Source organism: Peromyscus maniculatus, chromosome 2, assembly GCF_049852395.1.
Source record: "Peromyscus maniculatus bairdii isolate BWxNUB_F1_BW_parent chromosome 2, HU_Pman_BW_mat_3.1, whole genome shotgun sequence".
Taxonomy (NCBI): domain Eukaryota; kingdom Metazoa; phylum Chordata; class Mammalia; order Rodentia; family Cricetidae; genus Peromyscus; species Peromyscus maniculatus.
The window spans coordinates 109,216,060-109,237,147 of NC_134853.1; the positions used below are offsets into that span (position 1 = coordinate 109,216,060).

At 41.5% G+C, this 21,088-nt stretch overlaps 1 protein-coding gene across 3 annotated transcripts in view; it reads left to right on the forward strand.

Annotated features, from left to right (window-relative positions):
- Window positions 1-21,088, forward strand: part of Focad (focadhesin) — a 300,913-nt gene that overhangs the window by 263,038 nt on the left and 16,787 nt on the right. For all 3 annotated transcript variants that reach the window (XM_006975965.4, XM_015994914.3, XM_042271395.2), the window contains 2 exons: window positions 1,296-1,376; window positions 19,193-19,321. In XM_006975965.4, the coding sequence (XP_006976027.1) occupies window positions 1,296-1,376; window positions 19,193-19,321 (210 nt within the window). The remainder of the gene's footprint in view (window positions 1-1,295; window positions 1,377-19,192; window positions 19,322-21,088) is intronic.

Sequence of the window (21,088 nt, forward strand, 5' to 3'; positions counted from 1 at the left end):
ATAAAAGCAATAAATATATTACAATTCCCATGTGCTTAATTTATGTTTGTACTTGGAGATTTCCTGGAGAAAGAACCACCGAAATATATCTGTCCCTTGCTCCTTATGAACGGTATTTTGACTCACTGGCCATCTTGCGCCTGGTCCGCAGAGATTTAGAGACTGAAGATTTCTCACTGAAACAGTTTCACGTATTCCCAGCGGGTCATCTGATGGCATAACGAAGAATGTGGGCTTCTATGGTTTCTGTTTCCCTCGCTGCAGTCACTCTGCAGCTTCCGACAGAGGACGTTGGTTCACATCCTTCCCAACATGATGAACCGTAGACATCTGGAAGTTGTCGTATTAACATAGGAAGGGAATTTAAAAGCACTTTAGTGATGTAAGAAACCTTTGCTAGTGCTAGGCTTGAAGGTCCAGGCTCTTCCAGTATCCTGGTAAATAACACATTACGCCAGGCTGTGTGTGTGTGTGTGTGTGTGTGTGTGTGTGTGTGTGTGTGTGTGTGTGTGTGTGTGTGTGTGTATCTGTGTGTGTGTGTGTGTGTGTTCAGACTTACAGTTGTATTACAGAACACTTAGTCAATGTCCTCAAATCAGGTAATAGTGAGTCAGCTTACACCCATGTTCTTAGGAACAGAATAATTGTGTGTCTGGAAAACACAGCTACTCATTCCTAGGGGAGTTTTCCAGTTGAGCCATTGATGGCAGCAAAACTGTCTCATGAAACAATTATGGAGGACTGGGAGGAAAAGGATTTAGGGGACTCTCAGGACTCAGCTAGCAGACATGTCACTGGCTCACTGGTTCAGGTCAGCAGCCACATCTGGTTCTTTGTACATGTTGATCACTTAAAGGTCTCTACCTTGAGTAAGAGATGGTGCTGTTAATCCTGGTTTTTTATTTTCCTTGGTTCATACAGTTGACGCACCATCCTAACAAGGCCTCTAGGACAGTGCCTAAGTTCAGAAGCCCAACAGGCCCCTTGCCTACCCTGAGGAGGCCATTGCATTGGAGCTCATCGATACGATAGTGTGCAAGGGAGGGAGCTTTTCTTTTTAAGTCTCTCCTAGGTTTGTCACCATTTTAGATTTTCCTGTAGAGCCTAAGCGATTCCCTCCAAGCCATCATTTAATCTAATAGAATTAGCTGCAGCTACAGAGTACTGTGCTGAGAATAATGGCATAAACATCTCTGCCTTGTCTCTGGGTTGATACGGCAGCATGAGATCATTACCTCTCCTTCATTAGCCTTGCCATGTTCACTAGCTAATTTGATCATTTTCTGCTTCCACAGTTCCTACTGACTACAGCTATTTGCCTGAAGGCAGTTTTCTTAGAGCAGCCATTGGCTTCTTCGTTACAGGAGGGAAAAAAGGCAAGTGAGCACAAATCTTGGATTTTTATCATTCTCTCTTCATGTTCTGTAAGTATGTGCCTGAAGCACGCCTCTGTAAAATCAAACAAATCAAGTCTGAAGGGGTGAATGTTGTCTTCTGCTAAACCATCTTCCTAGATGACTAGAGAACTAAAGAGCCGCTCTGTAAATATGCAAACTGTGCACTCTCATTGTGGGTGGCTCTGTGAAAACTGTGTCTGCCATGTAGACATGTAGAGGTGCACAAGGTACACATTGCTTTTTCTGTCCGTTTCAGTGACTGTGGTATGGATAGAGAAAACACATCCAGGTGACCTCTGCATCCCAGGCCCACTGGGAAGTAGCCCTTGTCCCTGGCCTTGTCTGATCATTCTGTGTTGCTACAGTCACAGGCTCTCGCTCCCGTTCCTGGCTTGTGTTTGTTCTCGGAACACATTCATCCTGCCGTGCTCCTGGGTCGTGGCCCTCCATGCTAGAAGATAGTGGTTCAGTGCCTTTGGGTGACCAGAACCAGAGCAGTGCCACGAGGGTTGCTGAAGGAGGAGCTCTTTAATGACGTCCACTGCTCAGAGTTGTGAGGAAGAAGTGTATGCTGCCAGCACTGTGTGTGTCCTGGCTCATGCCAGTTCCGTTAACATAATCATCTTTCAGTGAGGTTCACTACTTTCACGCTTTCCTGACTGGGCAAATCAGTGACTATATGATAGCAAGGCCATTCCAATTGTAAAAAGGAAAAAAAAAATGTTTTTAAGTGAATTAAAATGGAAAACTGCGAGAAATCTGGAAGGAGCAATTTGATAAATAAAGTTCATGGAAAGATAGAATGTGTCCATTGGAAGAGGAAGTATTGTTGCTTGATGTCCCACTGGGAACAGCAATCTCGGGACTATTTTTATAGCCTGGCCCCTTTAGTCTCTAGAGTTTAGGATGCATGCTCTTATTTTAGGGTTGTGAGTTAGCACTGTTTGCTCCTAATTTTTTTCCATATAAAAATTGATATATGATTATATCATTGTTCTATATACACTGTTGCATATAATATGCAAATTAGTTTAATGATTATATTGCTATGGATTATGTCTTCTTAAACTAGATATAATAGAGATGTCTTCATTAGGAAGAAGTTGAATTCTTACTAAATGCTCATCAGAATTTTCCAAACCCAGAATAATATTGGCACCATATATTTTTATTACAGTTTTATTAAATTGTTCATCATTAGCTTATAAAATTTAAAAACGATTATAATGTGAGAGATTGTCATGAGACATGAAGTAAAAACTCTGAAGTCAAAGTCTTCAGAATTTTTTTTTTCTCTTCTAGCAAAATAACATATTATTTCGGCCTCCCAGATCCATATTTCTTGGCAGAATGAATTTTCTCCGAATCTTCTGGGGCTTCTTGGTTCACTGTGGCAGGTCTGTGGCTCTGCAGTCCTGGCTCACAGGCAGGACTCTGTTCGGAGCCTAGCAGCTCAGGTGGACCTGAGCAGCCGTGGTGTGCAGCCTCGCTGGAAGCCGCTGTAGAGCAGACTGCTGGCGTGTTTCAGACCGCCGTCTTACCAGTCAGATTTTTGGCATTTTCAGGTTGTGGGAGAGGGCTGTCTTCCTGTCAGGTTTGCTGACTGGATTCAGAGGAAAATCTATTCAGCCCACACATTACTAATGATGACCCCAGAGGAGTGGGGGCCGTGGGAGGCTGACCTCCGCCTCCAAAGCCCATTTACAAAAACAAAACGAGACCCTGCTCTGTGGGACTGAATAGGATGGCCAAACGCAGAGGTGTGCATGCAAAGGAGCGCTTTCTTCTTCAATATGCCCAGCACATTTGAATTTTAATAACTCCCTTCTGAAGGAGCTTTTGAGTTTAAATGTCTGGATGTCACTCACCAGAGCCCAGTGGGGCTGCTGGTAGGATGACAACGTCAGTGAACTCTTTTGAGGAAGAGATGGGTTTTTTATAGTAAAAATCATGCTTGGTACAGGCAGAAGATAGGCCACTTCAGGGATGGCATGGCTTCATCGCCTCTGTGGACTATTTTTAACTTTAATACCTCACCAGAAAAAAATGTGAAGGGTTATATTTGATTCACACATACACTAGAATGAGTGCGACATGGAGAGTTCCAGCACAGCCCATGGAATCCGAGAAGAACGTGTCAGACTGCTTTCTGAGACTCAGGACTTGCCACGCTTTATATTCACACCTTAATGGATGTGTGATGTTAGAGCATCCGTTCCTTCATGGAGACCTGCGCTCCACTGCCATACCAAGCCAGTGGAACTCCTCTGGTTTTTAAGGAATTCAGCTCCTGGCTCTGAAAGGAACTGTCTTTGTCTACCATGTGATACTGTCTGTCTTCTCTGACCTGGCCCTGTTGGCCTTCGATCAGGTGTGTGATTCCTTAACTCTTGTAGTCATCATTCTCGATTACTATGGGAATTTCTCAAGTACTCCAGCCTTAAAGTCTTTGCTCAGAATTAAATTCCTCCCATTGTGGAATCTTTCTCTCTCTCTCTCTCTCTCTCTCTCTCTCTCTCTCTCTCTCTCTCTCTCTCTCTCTTTCTTTCTTCCTTTCTCTCTCTCTCTCTCTCTCTCTCTCTCTCTCTCTCTCTCTCCCTGTCTGTCTGTCTGTCTGTCTGTCTGTCTGTCTGTCTTTTTTTTTTTTTTTTTAACAAGGTCGCTATGTATCAGAGACTGGTCTTGAACTCACTATACTGGTATTGAACTCAATATGTGCTAAAGCTAGTCTTAAACCCCTGATCCGTCTCACTTCATCCCCCAAGTGCTGAGATCATAGGCATGTGCCACCCCACCCAGTTCTAATTTTGAGATTTTTCCTCCTTTTCTACTCATCCTTCTGATTTTTGATCTTTATCATTTCTCAATCAATTCCATACCATTTCAGACTTCATTGATATTTTATCCATTTCTATAATAGAAAATTTAAAAATACTTACTAAGAGTAATGATTCTTTCCGATGCCCACATTATGTATTTTTGTATAACAAGACTGTTTTGCTGTCATTGGAGAATGTGACTAAGGCTTTCTAAGCTCATACTTTACATTAGGCTTTGAAGTGTTACCTGAGGAAAATATATAAATTTATGTAGTATAATGAATGGCATTTCCTCTAATTAACATTGGTCAGTGAACTATGTAGGTAAGTTTTAGGTTTATACATAAATTATCTGAATTCATATTCCCAATCATTTTTGGAATTTCAGTTATTTTGGACTAGTGTTGAGCTTTACTTGTTGAGACAGTGTCTAGCAGAATTAGTGAACTGAATACACACTGATGATACCAAAAGGTTGCCAGTTTTTAGGGAATTGGCTGCCAAAACCATGTGCCATTTTAAAATATCTTGAAATATTAATATTGTACCTATACAGCTCGGGAAACATTACTAGAAATGAACACATGTGTATGGCACTGAATTTAGAAGTGGCATAAGGAAGAGGCTAGCTGCTGAGCAGAATGGCTTATACCTGTAATCCCAGTGCTTGGGAGGCTGAGCCAGAAGGATCAGTGGATTTGAGGCTGTCCTGGGATATCTAGTGACTTGCAGGCTGGCACAGACCATAGAGTGAGACCCTGTTTCAAAAAACAAAGAAGGCTAGAGATAACTCAATGGTTAAGAGTGCTTCCTGCTATTACAGAGGATCTGGGCTCACATCCTAACACCCATATCAGGCAGCCCACAACTCCAGCTCTAGGGGATCCGACACTACCTTTTGTTTTTGTTTTTGTTCTGTTTTGTTTTGAGACAAGGTTTCTCTCTGTAGCTTTGGTGCCTGTCCTAGATCTCACTCTGTAGCCCAGGCTGGCCTTGAACTTACAGAGATCCGCCTGGCTCTGCCTCCCAAGTGCTGGGATTAAAGGCATGCACCACCACCCCTGGCTCCAACACTACCTTTTGGCTTCCTTGTGCAACTGCACTCATAGGGTATATATTCACACACATACATATAAATAAAACAATGCCAAACAAACAGAAAACCAAAGGAAGATTTTCTGGAATATTAACCCTAGAGATGGCTACTGAGATAGTCCAGTATATGTCCTTGTCAATGACATATGCACTTTTTCCATTCATAAAATGTATAATACCTAATTATCTGATTTCTAAATTTAATACCTGTTCCTATAAATGAGCACAGTTGTCTCTAATCTTCCATGACAGGAGATATGGAAGACCTAAGAAATGGAAAAGCTGATATCAATCCTTTCTTCCCCAAGTTGCTTTTGGTCATGGTGTCTTTCACAACAACAGAAAGTCACTAAAATGATATGCTTTGTACTTTTAAGTAATATTTCTCAATTTCACATTTGTCATTGTAACTATCACTTATAAATGACTATAGAGTATTTGATCAAGGAGCAGGCAGGACAGCTTGGTAGGTAGGCTGACTGGACTCAAAGGTTGCCAACCCAAGTTTGATGCCCAGAATCCACATGGTAGGAGAGAACTGACTCCTGTAATTTGTCCTTCGACTTTTTACAATAAATTAGTAAATGCAATTAATACTTCATCAAGTTGATATATCACAGTTAGAATTTCACTGAGTTTCTTTATATATATAATGAGTTTCTTTATTCAGGTAGGTTTCTCTCTTCTACTATAGCTTTCCTTAAGATAAAGTCTCAGCAGTTTATTGGTGGACAATTATCTTTGGTAATGAGAAGGATGGCATGGCCTCTTTAAAGACTTATTTTTATGTTTGTGTGGGGGTGCCCTGTAGAAGTAACCATCTTATTAAATAAGAAACACAGAGCTAATGCAAAGAAGAAAGCCAAGAGGTCAGAGCTAAGACCTAAAAACCTTACCCTTCCTCTCGAGGTGGTCCTACCTCTCCGAAAGAGAGCTACTTCCTGTGTTAAAGTCTTTATAAAGACTTTCTGTTCTGCCTTCTCATTGGTTGTAAACCCAACCACATGACCACCTCGTCACTACCTGTCTGTACAGACCTCCAGGTCTTCTATGGTTGGTATTGAGATTAAAGGCGTGTGTCTCCAATGTTGGATGTATCCTTGAACACACAGAGATCTACCTAGCTCTGCCTACCAAGTGCTGGGATTAAAGGTGTGCACCACCACCGCCCAGCTTTCCTATGGCTTGCTAATAGCTCTGACCCCCGGGCAACTTTATTTATCAACATATAAATAACATTTTAGTACAAATAAAATATCACCATGGTGCACACATATGCATGTGTGTGTCTATGTATCTGCTTGGATGTCTGTGTTGATATCAGTGTCTGCTCTGTGTATGGAGTGCCCTGAAGCTGGAGTTACAGGCAGCTCTGAGCTGCTCAGTGTGTGTGCTGGGAACAGAACTTGGGTCCTCTGGAAGAGCAAGCTCTTTTACTCCCTAAGGCATCTCTCCGGACCCTGGCGTGACTTCTCAATGCTACAAAAGGATTATAAACCCTTTGTGAAAATAGAAATCAGTATACCATAAAGGTTGGAATACAGGAGTCAGACTTCCTCGGTTCCTATCCCATTTCCACTACTTGCAGCATATGCAAATTCAGGCAAGCCACCTAAGCTTATAGGTGTAGTTGTTTCTGGAAAATTGAGAAAATGATTGACTTTTCATTATGTAGTTTTTGACAAGTTATTAGTGAGGTTATATAATAGTAACTAAACAAAGAATGAACTCCTTTAGTTAGAATATCCTATTATAAAACATTGCAACATACATTAAAGACCAATGATAACAATAAAAGCCATTCAGGTATAATATGATGCCATTTCAGTGTCAGAAGGAATGAACATTTTTGTATGCATTCACTATTTAAGAGTTTTTAAAATTAAAGTTTAAAGGGGCTGGAGAGATGGCTTAGCAGTTAAGAGTAGTGGCTTTTCTTCCAGGGGTCCTGAGATCAATTCCCAGTGGCCACATGGTGGCTCACAACCATCTAAAATGGGATCTGATGCCTTGTTCTGTCTGATGCCCTCTTCTGTCTTGCAGGCATACATGCAAGTAGAACACTCATATACATAAATAAATAAATCTTTTAAAAAAAAAAACTGGAAGTGCAGGAAATGAGCTGATGCAAATCAAAGGGTCTTAATGGTCATTTTTAAGACACAAAGTCCTGGAAGCAAGTGAATATCTATCATATTAACAATTGTAATACACAAAAGCATGCTGTTATGTTGAAAATGTTAAATAAAAAATATGAAAAAAAAAGAATGTAGAGAGGTAAAGCAAGTTTCCTATGTGGCTTCTTCCTTTACCATGCCTGCTTAGGCTTCCCATGGTATGAAAGGTACTTGGAGGGAAAGGTGGTCCTTAAGTTTTGTACTTCAATGACCACATGAAGTTTATCAAAATGTGAAGTGAAATTTGTTTGGTGTTGTAAAAACATTCTCCACTCAGTGTTTGTGTAGCATGCATAAGGTCCAATATCACCTCACCCCTCCAATTCTAAAATTGTTAATGATAGTAATTATGGTTACAAGCTATAAACATGACAACAGTGAAATGGATCAATAAGTGTTTTGCCTATTACAATGAATGTTTGTCTCTGAATGTGACTCCTTTCAAATATAAGCCAAAAAGTTTCAAAAAAAAAAAAAAACTTTAAAAAATGCTTGGCAGTGGTGGTGTTCGCCTTTAATCCCAGCACTTGGGAGGCAGAAGCAGGTGGATCTCTATGAGTTCAAGCCAAGCCTGGTCTACAGAGCAAGTTCTAGGATAGCCAGGGCTACACAGAGAAATCCTGTCTTCAAAACAAAACAAATTAAAGTTTTGAGGGGTTTGTTTTGTTTTGTTTTGTTTTGTTCAAAGTAACTGTTATGTGTGGTGGTTTGAAAGAAAATGGAGTGGCACTATTTGGAGGTGTGGCTCTGTTGGACGAAGTGTGTCACTTGGAGGTGGGCTTTGAGGTCTCATATATGCTCAAGCCATGCCCAGTGTCTCAGTTCATTTTCTGTTACCTTCAAATCAAGATGTAGGACACTCAGTTACTTCTCCAGCATCCTTTCTGCCTGCATGCTGAATCATGATAGTGGACTAAACCTCTGAAAAATGCAACCAATGTTTCCCTTTATAACAGTTGCTGTGGTCATGATGTCTCTTCACAGCAACAGAAACACTAAGACATTATGGTATGTGTATATGTGTGTGAGTGCAGGCACATGTGTGTGCAGGTCAGAGGACAACATTGTGAGTCTGTTCTCTCCTTCCGCCGTGTGGATCCTGGGATCAAATTCAGGTTGTCGGGTTTGAGTGCTAAGTGCTTTTCCCACTGAGCCATCTCTTTGTTTCAGAATTTTTTATTTAATGTTTGTACTTGTTTACATTTCATTTTCCAAAAAGTAAAATACAGGAAAATTACAAACTGTCCCTCTTCTCTCTCTAACTGGAAGAGAAATCTTTACTATTTCTTTCACCCAGAAACCAAAAGCCAAACTTCACTGTTATCTCCGTGATGGCTGTCGTAGGAAAGTTTAATGTGGAGTGCTTGCTAGTTGTCATTTCTCTCAAGTCTTCTAATCCAGAGTAGTTCCTCAGCCTTGTCTCTCTCTCTTTTTTAACCTGGTCATGTTTTAAGACTAGAAACAGTTATTTCATAGAACATTCTCCAGTTTGGGTTTCATGATGTTTCCAATGGTAGAGTCGGGTCAGCCATCTTTGTCAGGAGATTCACAGAAAGGACTTCTGTGCTCACTGTATCCATCATATGCTATGCAGTATCCTGCTTCCTTCTCTTTGGGGTTAAACATATCACTTGGGTTCCTCCAAATGAGGTCACTCATTTCCCTTTATCATCAGTAAATATCTGTATGGTGACACTTTGAGACTTTATGGATATATATATATATATATATATATATATATATATATATATATATATATATATATATATATATACAAGTATATTCTGTTGTTTATTCTATTGTTCAATCATTAGGTTTTTTTTGTGTCCATTAGTGTACCTTTCCTAAATTATTGCTATGAGGCTTGGAGATAGGTCCAGGTAGCCCAGTTTTTTGTTTTGTTTTGTTTTTCAGAGAATGGTATTTAGAAGCCAAGGTCTGGGTATGGAACATTTTCTTGGGGTAACTGTCAATGCTTGCAGGAATGTTCTCTTGCTTTCTTTTATACCTTGCTTATTTCTACATCACAGTGTGTCTTTATCTTTATCTGTGTCTAAGCTGTCTCTGTGTCTACAAATTCATGCCCACATTCTCAGTTCTAATTCAATGCCATTCTGTTTCTCTCTCTTCCTATTTACAGCTCTGTGTTTTGGACTAGAGGTTACCTGGCTCATTATTCTCAGCATGTTTGCTCAACTAATCAGTCCACCTGAATGTAACTAATCCCCCTTCCCCTCTGGGCCACAGCCCTACTAAGTTACCTTCTCTAGGTTCTGATCTCTGCTGGCTGCCACTCTGCTTGGTGGCCTTCCTGGTGCAAGGACTCAAGATGTGTTTTAGTTTTGGTAACTCTGAATGTTGTTGAGGTTTTTGCTCCTAAGATAGAGTACTCTACCAGCTTTTAGTATCTGATATTTCAGAATCAATTCTTTTCAACAACTGTATTGATTGTAGTTTCTGGTCAGGGGCAAAGCATTTGGTACTTCCCACAAACAGACCATCCTATAATGATGTCTGCTTGAATTCTCTGTGGACTTCATCCTTTCCATATTGATCTGACATCTTTTATTCTTGTAAGAGAAGATTGGGCTTTCAGTGATGTTTTCTGATTAGATCTGATTTCCCAGCTCTAACCTTCCTGTATCTTTTTATTTTTTCATGTTTTACAACACATGTGGCTTTATTTACATGATGATGTATACTTCTTTGTTTCAAGTCTGCCTTTCTCATTAGACTATAATTTCTTCAATGTGTAGAAAGAATGCCTTAGAACAGACTACCTGGCCTGTAATATAATTTAAATATCTGGCCTCTGTCAGTGTAGATGTTTGTACTAAATGCGGGATTATTCTAAGCTGAGTTGATTTGTCTCCAGCAACAGTGAAGATGGAGAAAGTGAATGTCTGTATCACACAAGTGGTGCACTGAAGATGGAGATTACTCACCCTAGCTGTTAGCCCACTTGTGGCCAGACTTTTCCTGTAGTAATTAGGCTGCTGCACAGTCCTCTGTGTAGCCAGAGTACGTGGGATAATAGGTCCCATTGTAATGCATTATGCTCGGATATGCCATTTATAACTTTGAGGCTGTCAGCTGGATGAGAGATGTAAAGCAGCTTTTCATTCAGATTTTAAAACATCTGGATCTTTTCGACAAGTACCCATAGGCATTCACAGTTTCAAATCCATTGTTCGTGACATTCTCGTGGTCATCTTACCTAAGACACTTGTTGGAAGGACAAAGAATTGAAATAAAGGACCTGATGATTCCTATTGTTTGTATTATTTTGTCCCATACAGAAGATCTCTGTGGAAGGAACCAGGATTCTGTGTTCCAGATATGCTTTGGGCTTCTTCCTTCTTACCCTCCTCCCCAGATGCATACAACTGCCAAATATTTTTTTCCATTCCCAACTGTAACTCTGGTTCCCATCATTCCATTGGCTGTCAGAATGGGTGCCTTCCAAACACAGAGGAAGATTTTGTGCAATTCTAATCATGCTTCTTAATATTGATGGCCCACCTTTTTAACTGTGAAAGATTTAATGCACTGTAGCAGAGGCCCGAGCTTCAGCCCTGTACTCCATTTCACAAGTTGTTTCTGACACTTACTTGTATATCAGGTCAATTTTAGTGAAGACTGCAGTAACATGCACGTACAGTGCAGTCAGTGCAGGAGCAACATGCACATACAGTGCAGTCAGTGCAGGAGCAACATGCACATACAGTGCAGTCAGTGCCGGAGCAACATGCGCATACAGTGCTGTCAGTGCAGGAGCAACATGCACATACAGTGCAGTCAGTGCCGGAGCAACATGCGCATACAGTGCAGTCAGTGCAGGAGCAACATGCACATACAGTGCAGTCAGTGCCGGAGCAACATGCGCATACAGTGCAGTCAGTGCAGGAGCAACATGCACATACAGTGCAGTCAGTGCCGGATCAACATGCGCATACAGTGCAGTCAATGGTGAAGTTCATCCCATCAGAAGAGAGCTCATTGTCTGAGCAATAAAACATAAACAGTGTTCATATTTCACATGGGGTCCTTGTATGATGAAAAGTTGGATCCATTTTCCAGGTTCCCTGGGTCTTTTGGAAACTACACATTTTCTGTAATGCACCCTGCTGGAAATCTTGGAATCCAAGTCATATAATTTTGAAATCACTTGACATAAAATACTTAAGCCCTAAAACAGACATCTACTTATGAATTAAAGAATCTAATACATATTTGCAATGTCTGCCTCTTCACTGGGACATTTCTGTGAATGTATACCAAAAGGACCCTTAAAAAGCAAATTAGGCCCTGTCTCGAAAAACCAAAAAAAAAAAAAAAAAAAAAAAAGCAAATTAGGGGATGAAGAGATGGCTCAGTGGTTAAGAGCACTAGGTATTCTTCCAGAGGACCCAGTTTTAATTCACAGCACCCACATCAGGTGGCTCTACCACCTGTAACTCAAGCTCCAGGGGGTGTAGCACGAATCTTAAAAGGTCTTATTAATAAAAACAAACCCAGAGCCACATATTGGGGTGAATGCTGAAGGATCAGAGAAACAGAACCAGCCACAGCTACCTCACCTTGCCAATTCCTCAGTTGATCTTGCTTCCTCAGACTGGTAGCCTCTGCATCCTCATCTGAATGGATCTCAACTGAACTGCTAACAGCCTAAAAGCTTAACAGGCTCTAGTTCCTGCTCCTCACACCTATATACCTTTCTGCTTCCTGCCATCACTTTCTGGGATTAAAGGTGTGTGTCACCATGCCTGGCTATTTCCAATGTGGCTTTGAACTCACAGAGATCCAGATGGATCTCTGCCTCTGGAATGCTAGGATTAAAGATGTGTGTGTGCTACCATTGCCTAACCTCTATGTTTAATATTGTGGCTGTTCTGTTCTCTGACCCTCAGATAAGTTTATTAGGGTGCACAATATATTGGAGAACACAATATCACCATAAGGAGGATCCATCACCCTGGTCTTCAAGATCATCTGCATTCATGTATATGCACATACCCAAGCATAGATACACATAATTAAAAATACAATGAAGCAAATTAATTTTTGTTGCATGAAATCAGACTTTAGTCTGTAGCCAGAATTGTTGAAGATTCTTACCACAAACGTGTTACCAGTATAGAGTTATGTGCAAAGCTATCTCACCCTATTATCATCAGAGGTGTTACACCTGGTTTCACCTTTTTTTCCCCCCTTCTTTTTGGTCCTCTCATTAGAAAATGAACTCCATGAGCATAATCCCTGGTTCTGTGTCTGTTGCCAGGACAGTGTTCAGTGTCTAATACTCAGTAAACACTTGGGTGCACGTGCATATAAAATGTCTCTATTATCTTTGCCAGAACGTCTTCTGGAAACAGCCATGGTTAAGTTTCTCATAGTACTCGATGGAGTCCCATCTAGCCGGAAAAGGGGTTATTACAGTGCAACATTGCAAGGTCCGCTACTAGTTTTATCCAGTAGAAGAGAGCAGCCAAGTTAGGTAAGGAAATCGTCCAGAGGGTATCTAGGCTTAGAGAACATACTGACTGATTTGTTAGCTGTTCTGGTGGGAATCAGAGTTGGAAACATGGGATTCAATTCTGAATTGGAAGTAAGTAGGGGTTTATAGTAGTACTTGAAACTGTGAGCATGGATGAGTTTATGTAGACTCAGCCAAGGATGATCATGGGATTTTATTTCCATAAGCAGTTATCTTAAGAATGGGAACATGGTACATATACAGTATTTATTTATGTCTGTCTATGCGTACATATGATGTCTTTGTTTGTGTGAGGACCTGCACATGCCATTGCACCTGTGTGGAGGTCAGAGGATAACCTCAGGGGTTGGTCCTCACCTTTCACCTTGGTTTTGAGGCAGGGTCTCTTTGGTATAGTGCTGGGTTGTGCACTCCAGGCGAGTTGGCCTGTGAGCTTCAGGGGGATGCTCCTGTCTCCACCCCCTATCTTGCAGTAGGTGTGCTGGGATTATAGACACATGCCACTCCATCGAGCTTTTACATGGGTTGCAGTAATCTGAACTCCGGTCATCAAGCTTGGCAACAAATTCTTTTACCCACTGAGCCATCTTCCTGGCCCCATGATGCACTTGTAATTGGAAGAGTAGAGAAAAGAAAGTCAGAAAAGAGAATGTCCTTGAACCTGGCTAAGATCTAAGGCCATTAAAATTCTTGGTAACAACAGTCCTGATGCCGTTGTGGGCCAGTAGCTAGAGAGTAGTTGTTTGGGAGTGTTTTTCATTGCAGGTACCAGAAAGAGAAAGATGCCAGGGCGCCAAGGCTTTGTCTATTTTTCAGGGCCCCTCTTAATATCAGTATCTTTTAAGATTTCTGCCTGTCTCTCTGAAGATGAATACAGTTGGTAAAGTGCATGGATGAAGCCAATCCCCAACATGTAAACTAGTGCAGTTCTTCTCTATTAGGGGTAGAGGGAGGAGAACCAGAAATTTTTTTTTCTTTTTTTTTTTTCTTTTTTCTTTTTTTATTTTTTTATTTTTTTCCCCCGAGACAGGGTTTCTCTTGTGTAGCTTTGCACCTTTCCTGGAACTCACTTGGTAGCCCAGGCTGGCCTCGAACTCACAGAGATCCGCCTGCCTCTGCCTCCTGAGTGCTGGGATTAAAGGTGTGCGCCGCCGCCGCCGCCGCCGCCACCACCACCACCACCACCGCCCAGCCTTCTTTTTTTTATATATATATATTGTATTTTACAAAACCATTCAGTTCTACCCATATCAGCCATGGGTTCCCCTATTCTCCACCCTCCCACCCCCTCCCCTTACCCCCAGCCTACCCTCCATTCCCACCTCCTCCAGGACAAGTCCTCCCCGAGGACTACGATCAACATGGTAGACTCAGTCCAGGGAGGTCCAGTCCCTTCCTCCCAGACTGAGCCAAGTGTCCCTGCATAAGCTCCAGGTTTCAAACAGCCAACTCATGCAATGAGCACAGGACTTGGTCCCACTGCCTAGTTGCCTCCCAAACTGATCAAGCCAATCGACTGTCTCACCTATTCAGAGGGCCTGATCCAGCTGGGGGCCCCTCAGCCTTTGGTTCATAGTTCATGTGTTTCCATTCATTTGGCTTTTTTTTTCAATAATTGAGTAAAAATGAAATTTATTATAAGCCACAGTCATCCTAGGGACCTCCATGCTATATATATATAGCCTCTATGGTTCTATGGGTTGTGGTCTGATTGTTCTTTATTTTATATCTAGAATCCACCAGTGAGTGAGTACATACCATAACTGTCTTTCTGGGTTTGGGTTACCTCACTCAGGATGATTTTTTCTAGTTCCATCCATTTGCCTGCAAATTTCATGCTTTCATTGTTTTTCTCTGCTGAGTAGTACTCCATTGTGTATATGTACCACATTTTTTTCATCCATTCTTCCGTTGATGGGCATCTAGGTTGTTTCCAGGTTCTGGCTATTACAAATAGTGCTGCTATGAACATAGCTGAGCATGTATCTTTATGGTATGAATCAGCATTCCTTGGGTATATGCCCAAGAGTGGGATGGCTGGGTCTTGAGGTAGTTCGATTCCTAATTTTCTGAGAAACCGCCATACTGATTTCCACAGTGTTTGTACAAGTTTACATTCCCACCAACAGTGGAGGAGTGTTCCCTTTGCTCCACATCCTCTCCAACATTGGTTGTCATTGGTGTTTTTGATAGTAGCCATTCTAACAGGTGTAAGGTGGTATCTCAGAGTCATTTTGATTTGCATTTCTCTGATGATTAAGGATGTTGAGCATTTCTTTAAATGTCTTTCAGCCATTTGTAGTTCTTGTTTTGTGAATTCTCTGTTTAGCTCTTTAGCCCATTTTTTAATTGGACTGGAGAACCAGAAATTTAAGGACATCCTCAGCTACATAGCTTGTTTAAGTCAGCCTGGCATATGTGTGCCCTTGTATTTAGGGAAAGAAAAGACTCTAAGCTGCTCGCAATTTAGGGGTACTCGGAGCATTCACAGTTCCTGTTCTGCTACCACTACTATCTACTTCCAGAGCTTTCTTATCACCCCAAAAGGAAACCTTGATCTCATTGAACAAATTATTTCCACTTCTCCATGTTTTCCAGTTCTTAGCAACAATACTCTGTTTTGTGTCTCTAATTTGTCTTTTCTGTATATCTCATTTAAACAGAATCATTCAATCTGTGGCTTTCCATGATGGACTGTTTGGGTGATATCTTATTTTGTCTTCTAGGTTTTAGGAGTTTTGTTGTTGTACTGGGTTTTTGGTTTGTTTTTTGAGAAAGAAATTGAAGTTGTGTGGATAGGGAGGAAGAAAGGACCTGATGAACTTGGAGGTCAGAAAGAATATCATCAAAATATATTTAAATTTTAAAATTGTTTTAAATAATTTTTTTTAAAAAAAAATCAAGTCCTTTTTGGCCATTTGTATACTTTCTTATAATTGTCTTCAAGTCCTTTACCCATTAGACAAAATTTGGTTATCTTTGGATTGCTGAGTTTCAGGAAGGATCCCTCATGCATTCTGGATAGTGGGCTGTGGCTATGATTTGCAAATTCTCCCATTCCTAGGTTTTTCTTTTGACTTCATAGATGATATTCTGTGAGCACAAGTTTTGAACTGTAGCCTAATCCAATTAAAGTACACATTTTCTCATGTTGGAAGGCTACTTTAGCACACCCTTACAGCTTCTCTTTGGCACGTTCAAATGTGCTGGCTTGGGTATGCCTTCCAGGGTTAATATTTTGCAAACTAAATACCCAAAATCATTTGTTTAATACTATTTTGATGTGGTACCTTTGGGGCATGATTGACAGTCATCACTAAGATACTGAGATAGTGACTTTGTTATACACCCAAGATGCCTTGACAAGCTTACTGTCTAGTCATGTGGTACCCTCCATCGTGTTATAATGCAGATAATAGTCTTCACCAGGTGCTGGCACCACACTCCTGCACTTCCAAGCCTCCACAACGGCACTGCTCTCAGTCTTTGGTTTTCCTTTTTGACCCCTTCCTACACTTCCTCTTTTTCTCCTGGCCCTCTGCTTCTCCTTCTCCCCAGATTCTCCATCCTGTACTATAATTTAGCTCTGCCTACCCTTGCTAAACCCTTTCACAAGGTCGGTTTTCCCCTCCTGGGTCCCTGCTTCTCCTTCCCCTCAGCTTCTCCTTTCTGTTCTGTGATCTAGCTCTGTCACCCTTGCTACTCGTCATAAGGTCAGTTTTTCCCTCCTGGGTCCCTGCTTCTCCTTCCCCTCAGCTTCTCCTTTCTATACCCTTGCTAAACCTTTTCATGAAATCGGTTTTTCCCTCCTGATTCTCCTTTCCCTCCAGCTTCTCCTTTCTGTGTTGTGACATAGCTCTCCATTCACCCTTGCTATCCCTTTCATAAGGTTGGATTTCCCTCCTGGGTTCCCACACCGCCCTTCTTCTCCTTTTCCCCCAGCTTCTCCTTTCTGTTCTGTGATCTAGCTCTGTCACCCTTACTACTTGTCACAAGGTCGGTTTTCCCCTCCTGGGTCCCTGCTTCTCCTTTTTCCCCAGCTTCTCCTTTCTGTACTGTACTGTAATGTAACTGTCACCCTTACTACTTGTCACAAGGTCGGTTTTCCCCTCCTGGGTCCCTGCTTCTCCTTTTTCCTCAGCTTCTCCTTTCTGTTCTGTGATCTAACTCTGTCACCCTTGCTACTTGTCACAAGGTTGGTTTTCCCCTCCTGGTTCCCTGCTTCTCCTTTTTCCTCAGCTTCTCCTTTCTGTACTGTAATGTAGTTCTGCCTCTACCCTTGCTAAACCCTTTCACAAGATGGGTTTTTCCCTCCTGGGTCCCTGCTTCTCCTTTTCCCTCAGCTTCTCCTTTCTGTTCTGTGATCTAGCTCTGTCACCCTTACTACTTGTCACAAGGTCGGTTTTCCCCTCCTGGGTCCCTGCTTCTCCTTTTTCCCCAGCTTCTCCTTTCTGTACTGTACTGTAATGTAACTGTCACCCTTACTACTTGTCACAAGGTCGGTTTTCCCCTCCTGGGTCCCTGCTTCTCCTTTTTCCTCAGCTTCTCCTTTCTGTTCTGTGATCTAACTCTGTCACCCTTGCTACTTGTCACAAGGTTGGTTTTCCCCTCCTGGTTCCCTGCTTCTCCTTTTTCCTCAGCTTCTCCTTTCTGTACTGTAATGTAGTTCTGCCTCTACCCTTGCTAAACCCTTTCACAAGATGGGTTTTTCCCTCCTGGGTTCCCTGCTTCTCCTTCCCCTCAGCTTCTCCTTTCTGTTCTGTGACATAGCTCTGCCTTCACCCTTAGCTACCCTGTAGCAAGGTTGGTTTTTCCCTTCTGGGTTTCTACACCACCCCTCTGCTTCTCCTTTTCCCCTAGCTTCTCCTTTCTGTAGCTGATTTGTCTCGATGACTCTCTCTCACTTCTGCTTTCTTTTTCTCTGTTTGTTGACTTCATTTCTTTTTGCTGTCCTCTCCCTGCTTCTCCCCCACTCTGAGCTTCTCCTTTCTGGGATTGTGTGACCATCACTGACTCTGCCTGCATTTGTGGTCTAGTGAATTTGCCTTTGCTTTTCCCTTTTGTTATGCTTCTCTATTTTCAGCTTTTCCCACATTTCAGCTCTCTCTCTCACCTCTTCACCCCCTCCCAGCTCTGCTGATCCTGTTGCTTTTTTGCCGATGTAGTTTCTGGTTTTCCCCTTGCTTCACTTTCTGCTGATGGTGATTTTCTTTTTGCTGCTGATTCTGCCATAGTGTTTCTCCTTGTTGTCTACATTTTTCTATATATTTTCTTTCTTTCTTTCTTTTCTTTTTTTTTTTTTTTTTTTTTTTTGGTTTTTCAAGACAGGGTTTTTCTGTGTAGTTTTGGTGGCTGTCCTGAAACTCACTCTGTAGCCCAGGCTGGCCTCGAACTCAGAGATCTGCCTGCCTCTGCCTCCCGAGTGCTGGGATTAACGGCGTGCGCCGCCGCCGCCACCACCACCCGGCTTTTTTTTTTTTTTAAATGTATATATTTTCTGTATTTCTTCATTTTTCTATGGCTCTTTGTAGCATCACTTTTACCTGCCCATTTTAATGGCTGTTCCTGCTTTTTATACCTACCTGTAAATTGAAACCTGAAAGAACATAAACAGTTAATCTAGCTTCTCAGGTTATCAACTCTAAGTACACGCCTTCCAATATTAAAGTTTGAGGTAGCTGATTAACATGCAATAGCTATTTCTTCCTTGGTGCTCACCTCTAGAGCAAGTACTATGGCTTAGGAACTGAAGGGTTTTGTTTTGTTTTTTAAGTGGTAGGTGATGGGTGTGGTGCTTTAGGGCCATAGTGGGTGGAGATATTCCATAGCTCCTCTAAGGTGCTGAGTGGGCAAGCCTTGTCTTTCCCACTTTAAGTGTATTGAATACCATACCAAGAGCAATGAGACAATAATGGCGAGTAGGTCACTCTTTTAAAAAACTGGATAAAGAGACATGGAAGTGTAAAAGATAGTAAAGATATGAGCATGTCTAACCAAAACAAAAGAAGATTGGAGACAATGAGCGAGAACGGGGGAACAAGGTTTATACCAAAAGGAGCTGGATTCAGAGTGTAGCAGTGAAGGGTTGATTGTAACTAAATATGTGGTATTAGAGCCTTTGGCTCTGAAGGAAAATAAACAGTTAATGATTTCCATTCTAGTGCAGCTACACAGGTGTTTTGCTATTTCTTTCCTTTTCTGTTGTAGGTCCTGAAGCTGTGCCTCCCTCTCTTCTCAAAGTAGTGATGAAACCCATAGCAACTGTTGGCGAGAGCTACCAGTATCCTCCTGCAAACCTGGCTGCGCTCCTCTCTCCACTTATGAGGCTAAACTTTGGTAACTATCGAGTGCTTTTATCAGGCTTTGCTCTTAGGATTTGGCCTGACTAAAAAAAGCAGATTTTGTGTCACCGTTGACAGTGACTGGTAGATTTATTTTATCTTGCAGCTTGTTATCTTACATACAATAACTGAGTTACTTTCACTGAGCCATTATAGGTGACGGCGGGAAGGAAGAGATCTAAAGACATAGACCTATACAGTCCTCAGACACAACTCTCAAGGAACTGGAGAGATGGCCTAGTCAGTACAGTGTTTACTGTGCAAGCATGATAACCCAAGTTAGACCCCTCACACCTATGCAAAAAAACCAACCAACCAAACAACCAGCCTACAAAGAAAGAAAGAGAAAGAGAGAGAGAGAGAGAGAGAGAGAGAGAGAGAAAGAAAGAAAGAAAGAAAGAAAGAAAGAAAGAAAGAAAGAAAGAAAGAAAGAAAGAAAGAAAGAAAGAGAGAGGTAGGTAGGTATGTAGGTAGGTGGATAGATAAATAAATAAAGCAAGCAAGCTGAGTATAGTAATGAATGCCTATAATTTCACTGCTTGGAAGGCAGAGACAGGACGATTACTGGGGACTTGCTGACCAGCTAGCCTAACCAAATCAGGGAGCTGTGGATTTAGGAAGAGGCCCTGTCTTAAAAAAATAATAAAAAAATAAGGTGGAGAAGGATTGAGGAAAATACATGATGCTAATCTCTGGCCTCCATATGCACACCCATATACACATGTGTACACACACACACACACACACACACACACACACACACACACACACACACACATACACACACACCAAACAAAAAAACAAGAGTAAACAAACAAGCCAAATAGCTCTTTTATGAGTTGTATGTATTTCTGGTATATGAGGCAGACTTAGTTTAACAGTTATCAAACTGCACTTACAGAGCCCTAGGTTTCAAGGAAGCACCATGTCAGATGCTTTATTAGGTTTCTATTGTTGGTGAAGCAAACTTATCAAAATTTATTATCTTACAGTTATTTCTGTAGGCCAGAAATTGAACACGAAAGCCAAGGCAGGTACCTGAAGGCAGGAACTGAAACAGAAAGCCATAGAAAATGCTGCTTATGGGCTTACTTTCTTATACAACCCAAGACCACTTGCCCAGGAGTGGCACTGTGCACGGTAGGATGAGTCTTCCTATACCAGTCATCAGTCAAGAAAATGTCCCACTGACATGACCACAGAACATGCTCACATTCCTCACCTGATGTTCCTTCTTGTTGGGTGACTGTAGTTTGTATTGATTGAGCAGACAAAAACAAAACAACAAAACAAACAAAAAAAACAAACAAAACTATTGATCTGTTGCCCACTTGACACAAATATGTACCACTATCAAACCATCATCTTTCCTTTCTTGTTTATCCCTAAGATTTCGTGTTACTATCATAATATAAAACATAATGTTGTTTGAATCTTAGATGGTCTTTTAATTAAAAAAACAAAACAAAACCCAGAGCCAGATATCAGGGTGAAAGCTGAAAAATCAGAGAAGCAGAGCAGCCAGCCTCTAGTTCTTACCTCTATGAAATCCTCAGCCTAAAGAGAGTGAGTTCCTGTTTCCTCATTCCTTATATACCTTTCTCTGCCCTGCCATATTGCTTCCTGGAATTAAAAGTGTGTGTCGCCACTGCCTGACCTCTATGTCTAATCTAGTGGCTGGCTCTGTCCTCTGATCCTCATGCATGTTTATTAGGGTACACAATATATCACCACAACATAGTATAAGTCTTTATAACCCGTA